This window comes from Pinus tabuliformis, chromosome 6 (assembly GCF_031772625.1).
Source record: "Pinus tabuliformis cultivar Carrire ecotype Pingquan chromosome 6, CPIR1, whole genome shotgun sequence".
Taxonomy (NCBI): Eukaryota; Viridiplantae; Streptophyta; class Pinopsida; order Pinales; family Pinaceae; genus Pinus; species Pinus tabuliformis.
The window spans coordinates 43,343,278-43,350,772 of record NC_142292.1 but is presented as its reverse complement, the minus strand read 5'-3'; the positions used below and the strand labels follow the sequence as shown (position 1 = coordinate 43,350,772).

The window sequence follows — 7,495 nt, the reverse complement described above, 5'->3', positions numbered from 1 at the left end:
TCAGATTGTGTTCACACATCATATTTAACTACTCATTTATTGTGTTCACACTTAACTACTCATTTTAAGATTTATATTAAAAAGATTTATATTTTTATATTTACTATGAATCCTATTTATATTATCATATTTACTAAATCAATACTTCACATTATATATTCATATTTAAGTTGATATGTGCCCACGTCCACAATTCATATTCCTTCGACATATTTCCATTCCATTAGTTACCATATTACCATGTTGCTATGAGCCACGAAGGAAAACGGATTGGAATTTTTTTGACAAATGGTGGTTTATAAGTCTATAGTATTTAATATATTTGTTCGTTATATAATATTTAATAGTTCATGGTATTTGTTTGTTATAAAATGCAAAGAATATTAATTTAAATCTAGTTTAGCTTTTCACGTGATCCCTCTTCACACATATAAATTTAAATTTAAAATAAATAAATTTATAATGGTTTAGGATGTGGATCTAGAAGACATATATGAGGAGAACTAATGGATTTTTGTTTTGGTTTTAAGATGTTGAGTTATTGTTTATCATTTAGTGGTATAATTCAGTGGTATAGTAGTAATTTTGAAAGAGATAAACAATATTTAAAAGTAATGTTTCTATGTGGGTTACATGTATAATACAAATTGTAATTGTGAGTTTCTATGCGGGTTACATGTATAATACAGGTTGTAATGGTGAGTTTTTATGTGGGTTACATGTATAATACAAGTTGTAATTGTGAGTTTCTATGTGGGTTACATGTATAATACAGGGTGTAATTGTGAGTTTCTATGTGGGTTGCATGTATAATACAGGTTGTAATTGTGAGTTTCTAGGTTATTGTTGAAATTAAGTTTTACAAATTGTATTTGCTATTATTAATTTTGTTTGAATCATGTTCATGTTTTACATCCACTTTCTTCGGATATTTTCTAGAAATCTGTGATCTATTCTTATAATATGTAAGAAATTTCGTATATGATCAATAAATAGTCGTGTATGATTTGTATTTGGTGTGTGTAATTGTGAGTTTCTAGGTTATTATTGTATAATACAGGTTGTAATTGTGAATTTCTATGTGGGTTACCTGTCGTCTAATACAGGTTGTAATTGTGAATTTCTAGGTTATTGAAATTAAGTTTTACAAATTGTATTAACTATTATTAATTTTGTTTGAATCGTGTTCTTGTTATACATCCACTTTCTTCGGATATTTTCTAGAAATCTGTAATCTATTCTTATAATATGTAAGAGTTATTATAAGAGCTTTCTTATATGATCAATAAATAATAATGTATGATTTGTATTTGGGTGTGTAAACAATGTTATCATCTCAATAGGTGGCCAATGAAAGACATGGCACATCAGTTCAGAAAGAAGAGAACGAAGGAAGAAAATGACCAAGAGAACCAATGAAGAAAATGAACCATGGCCACAACAAAATATAGTTGGGAATGCAGAGATATCTTTTTCATCATAGGTACTCACAGATGTAATCAATGAAAAACAACCTCAGGAGGCATGATAGAGAGAGCTTCTTCCTCAATTAAACGCTTCCACCCTTGCGAGATATGGCAGATCAATTAAAGAAGAAAAGGCCAAGAGAAGAAAATGAAGGAAAATTTATGGCATGGCCACAACCAAATATAGTTCTGAATGCAGTGATGTCTTCGTCAGAGTTACTCACGAATGGAAACAAACCTCAAATACAAGAAGAGCTGATAGAGCGAGATTCATACTTCCACAACTTGCAGAGCGAGATTCATACTTCCACAACTTGCGTCTCCGAGAGTTGGGCAAGAAAGTGAAGCTACCAAAGTTTTATAGGGATTACTATGTACACAACTTTGAGTTTCTTGACATTGGCAGTATTCTGTTTATTGTCCCTGGGGATGATATAATATTTGTTGTCCATTCCATGGCCTCTATTGTGTTCTTCAGACGACATGGAGATCAAATCTCAGCTATTAGGGATGACAAGGGAAATCTCATCGAATGCACCCTGCCGGGGAAAATCAGATCTGCTTGTTACAATATTGATAATAATTCATTCTTAGTGGACACTGAGTTGAAAAAGCCAGGAAGTTATGTGTTTGACAAAGTACAGATAATAAGCTTCGAAATTGCATCCATGCAAGCAGGACAAAGTCCTAACCCCACAGAGCTTTTTCCAGGAGAGTCCTGCATACTACACTGGGATTTTGATATTCCACTTTGCAGGGGCATGATTCACAGTTCCAAGGATAGAGTATTCAAGTTCTGTGAATTAAAAGAGTACAGGTTCTTGTTTACAGTACCAGATCTGGGTGGCACAGTTGTTGGTTCATATGCTAAAAGTCTAAGTCCAGGAAATATGGACGTGGTAATGTATGAGGGGAGAAAAGTCTTTGAATGTGGAAGCCAAGGAATTTCATTACGAATCTATTCCAAACTCAATGGGAAACTGCGCAAGAATATCCTTCTACCTCAGGAAGGTACAAGCTTGATAGAATTCGTTGCTATATGTGGCAGTGATACATTAGTTGTGCAGCGCTATGAATTGGAGATGGAAGTGGTGGACATAAGTTGCGAAAACCCAAAGGTAACAAATACAAATATTCGTGCAATCTGTGAACCCTACTATTTACATAAAAGATCTCAATTCATCTGCTGCACCGAATCCACAACAATTCACATTTGCAATCTACAAGGTCAGATTTTGGTGACACTTGAAGATCACACACTTGTAGAGGGCCCAATGTTCAGGCCACCGAACCTTTTCGTGAATTCTTACATTTCCAGGTCACAGGATATTATCATTTCTCTTTGTAACTGCTTCATACGAGGTGAATGGTTGTACACTGTGAATGTTAGCAGCATTGTTACAGGAGAATGCTTGGCAAAGATGACGTTGGATATTCCAAATTGTTCAGAGTTCAGAAAGGCGTTATTGAAATATGGAGTCCATGCATTTGGATATGATGAAAGGACCGACGAGCTTTTCACCGGAAATGTCGTAGGACTTTGTAGTGTTTGGTCTAACAAATTTCACATTGACAGAGGAGACGTGGAGACCGAGTTTTAGTACCTTTTCTTTTATAGCTATTTCAGATTTGATTTCATAGCCATAGCCTGTGACAAATTATTCAGGTAGATTTTATTTCATAGCAATATTTGGATAGCCTGTGACAAATTATTCAGGTAGATTTTATTTCATAGCAATATTTGGATAGCTTGTGACAAATTATTCAGGTCCAATGGTGTGTTATAAAAGATGTTTAAATGTATGTCCTCAAGGTTGTCTTTCTGAATTTCTTGATATGGTTAGACTGTAATGATTTCCACTTCCAAACCGTTGAGAAGTTAAACATGATTGTTCCAAAGTTTTTAATGAAAAGCATTTAAGCCTTCTAACTTTGTAAAGAACTGTTCCAGCTGATTCAAATTCTCTAGCACAGAAGGACTAAATAGGGTCTTCATTATTAGCATGTGCCTCCAAAATGGTTTTCACTATTTTCTTCTTTCAATGGCATCATCCACATTAAGCACTCCTTGTGATATGTTGTCTTCCTTCGGAGAAGTCATGATAATTTGCTCATTTTGCTTCTTTATGCACAGTGCAATTTTATAAAACGCTGATGCAAAGCAGATAAAGAGAAGATATATAAGTGAAGGTAGTAGTTCTAGGATGTGATATAGCACAATGCAAAGTTTTGCAAATATGCTTATTTCCATTAGAATCGAGTGTCAAGACTCTGATGCACAACTTAATGTTATGAACAGTGCATAGCATGTTATGATGCACAACCTGTTTACATAGGGTGGCCATTGTGAATTAATGGCGTTCTAGGAAGGGATGTCTTCCTTGTGTACAATCTGAAACAAGTTCATCATTAGATATATCAACTTTTCTGATAGTACAACATTCTATAACCATGTGATTTTGAATCCTATGAAAACTGGCATGCATAGAACTCTGAGAATTAACGTTTAATAGCGTGGCTGGCAATGTTTAATCTAGGTAATTGGAAGACTGCAACTGAAGAAGGTGATGATAGCAATATGCAGCAGAAGGCCTCTGATCTGGGTGTTATTCCAAGCCCCTATTTTTCACCGGCTCAGACACATTCAGCCTCAGACTCAACACATCAATTTTAACCCCATGAACGCCCCTAGGCATTTCAGGAGCATGGTTCAAGATTGTGAGGGTAAATCTAAAATGCATCAATGGCTTCCTCAAAGTTTATTACAAACCATCCATATGATTCAATGTTTTCATCACGTTATACCACCTGAGATCCCTGTACATAAACGAAAGGGTGTGTAAAGACACCAATGCCTACAAATTAGAGAGCTTCCATCGTCGAAGGTTTGGTTGCACAACAAAGGGAAGACAATCTACCTTTCTCAAGAAACTGTATTGCCATGGATTGCGACTTTGTTAGTCTAGCACGCAACTAAAGAACCGCCTGAACTGTAGCTGCTGGAAGGTGTAGTTGCAAATACTTGCAAGATATATTCATTACTCTAGGTTGTTGTCATGTATCCCAAAGGCTTTCCCAAAATCTTCGTGAATGGATTATTTTGCCTTTACTGTTTTCATCCAAGGAAGACTTTTTACCGTTATCTAGAGCACCTGCACCAGCTAAAGTTGTATCTTCGGACTCAGAGACAAGTTCAGTTAGTTGCAAATACTTGCAAGATATATTCATTACTCTAGGTTGTTCATCTGTTGTCATGTATCCCAAAGGCTTTCCCAAAATCTTCATGAATGGATTCTTGCCCTTATTGTTTTCATCCAAGGAAGACCTTTTACCGTTATCTACAGCACCTACACCAGCTAAAGTTAAAGTTGTATCTTCGGACTCAGAGACAAGTTCAGTTCCTCTCATAGCACCAGAGTTCTCGGCATCTGCAACATATGGTCAAGTATAAGCAATAACGAAGTCACCCACTTGAGAATTCAAACTTTTTCCAAATAAGGTTATTTGGAATAAAATTTGTCAATAAGTCCATTGTGATACCAACAAGTCAAATCTAGGCTCTTAATTTCTAGTACTGCTGTCTTCGCTTTATGCCAAAATACCAGAAACAGTTGATAATGGACTAGTGTATTTTCCAAATCCATCCACCAGAGCTTTACTTGTTGAATAAGAAAAGAAACAAGCTTTTGTTAACTAATTTTTAGGGATTGTTATTGTACATTATGTAATTAGTTTTTGATTTAGTTTTTAACTGTAATAAGTTATCTAGATGCATATGTATAAATAGGTGAATTTTTATCATTAATACGTGGAGTCTATTGGGACTTGTAGAGTGGTATCATAACGCTGATTGAGTTGTTTATAAACTTCATGTATACTGATTATGTTTTTAAGGAGGCATTGTTTGAAGTTTATGAAGGGAAGAATGTACAAGTTTTGTGGTTAAGAAGTTTTATGTCTACTAGTTTTGTTTTTAAGGAAGCGCTGTTTGAATTTTATGGAGGGAAGAATGTACAAATTTCATAAGATGCATTTTGAGGAGCATAGCTTGTAGAGGTATGAGATAAAGACCGTGGGAGTGCTGGAAACCAAGTTAAAAGCAACCAAGGTAAAAATGATTACCCAAAAAAAATATCATCTTTCATTAATAAAAGTGATTACAATAGCTTGTTTCTTATTTGCTTGCTCCTCAAATAAACATTTATGTCATAGATTTATCATTTTGCTTCCATTCAAAACTTAATACAAAATTCTACTAAATATCATATCTCGGAAAGCTACCTATGATTCCACTTGGAAATCTACCTATGATTCCACTTAGAAATCTATTAGTATAACCCTTCTGATCATTTCTGTAGTATCTATGTCATTGCCTCAATAAGAATCATTACAACTTCAAAATATATATTGTGAAAATGCTATGTTACAGGATCTCTATACTTCCTTCATTTGCTACAAAAACTTGTTGATATGCATAAAAATGAATCATACCTGCTGCAATTTTTCCTTTTTGACAACGTGTCTACAACCCCATTCTATTCACAGTACACATGCCTATATGTGATTTGACGAAAGGACTGCTCCAGAATCCAAATCTTCCTTAGCCATGTAGTAAGAATGAAAGGATTAAATTGTGATGATCCTTGTACCCATTCCCATTTGATGACACTTTTTGAGTCCTCGAAAATCTTTAAAGTCTCAATACCCAACCATTTTGCACATAGTAATGTCCCCCATCGTACAATAAGGTCTGCCTGGTTATTTTTTCCCCTTCCTCCTTCCCACCAAAAGTGGTAAAATGTACCAGGTTCCATTATAATATATGCCCCACATCCACATTTCCTTTGTACACACGCCCCATCAAAAAAACCAGCCTTCAGATGTCGATATACTTGTTGGTACCGCTATGGCCTTTTCTAATAATAGGCCCAATCTCTCCGAAGTATGCATCAGTCTTTATTATTATTTCCCTAACATATGGATCTCATTGTTCAAATATCTTTTTGTTTTTGCATCTCCATATCCCCCAGAATATATACAAGGGTAATGTAGAGTGTTTCCTATGTGATATGAACCAAGAGGATAGACATCCCTCAATCAATCCATGTTGCCACCTACCTTTGATGTTAAGTAGTGTCATAACTCCATCCGAAATAGCTGTTGCAAATGGACATTTTAAAAATAGGTGATGTGTTTCCTCCATGGATGCCTAGCATAGGGAACAAATTCCTGGTCCTTGAAGTCCCCTATGGATTAATATATACCAAGTAAGCACTCCGTTGAGGAGAACTATCCAATTAAAAAATTCCAGCTTCATGGAAATGTCCCAATACTATATTTTTTGATACCACTCAAGTCTTTCATTATATGTATCTAAAGGGAATCTGGAATATATATCTTTGACAACAATTTATCTCCTTTTAAGTGTTCCCACCCAACACAATTTATCCTTTATGTCATATAGAAAGGCTCTAGTCTGAATTAAAAAATGGATGTAATCCTTCCATTCTATACCCCATCTCCCTGACAACCCAGTAGTCTCCGCATTCTGCCACATTCGAGTACCCAAATTGTTTTTTAATTCAGTTGCCACCTGTTACACAATATTTTGTGCTATCTTTTTTTCACTTATCGTGCCATATCCCAGAGTGCCAAAACATTGACTACTGTGCAGCATATCCATCATGATATACTGACCAAAACCTCCTAGAAGAATCAAAGGAAAGCTTCCCTGAAATCATTCTAGAGAAACTTTCCTAAAAACCTAATTTTTGGCATTAGCGCGTTTTGCTCCACTACCTACCCATGCTTATGGAAGGTTTCTCAGTTATACACTCACGTTGTCAGCATGCGTTTTCATAGGAAAACTCGAAGAACTCCTTTTGGCAGGATTTCCCAAACTGGAGGAGAATCTTCACTCACTAGAACCTTCGGGAACAATGAGCTGGATATTGGTTGTTGTTGATATGATCAAGATCTCTCATTTGGGATTTTTGATCTTTTCATCACAGGCTTTCCCCTTGAGATGT

General features: G+C 35.4%; 1 protein-coding gene across 1 annotated transcript; it reads left to right on the top strand.

The window, feature by feature from the left end:
* The first annotated feature begins 1,633 nt into the window (after positions 1-1,633).
* LOC149257132 (uncharacterized) lies at positions 1,634-3,067 on the top strand. Its single transcript, XM_089456257.1, has one exon. It carries the CDS (start codon positions 1,634-1,636, stop codon positions 3,065-3,067), a length of 1,434 nt encoding a protein of 477 aa, XP_089312383.1.
* The last annotated feature ends 4,428 nt before the right edge of the window (positions 3,068-7,495 follow it).

Excerpts from the sequence above, each read along its gene's own strand:
- LOC149257132 (XM_089456257.1), top strand. The coding sequence starts at position 1,634 with ATGGCCACAACCAAATATAGTTCTGAATGCAGTGATGTCTTCGTCAGA.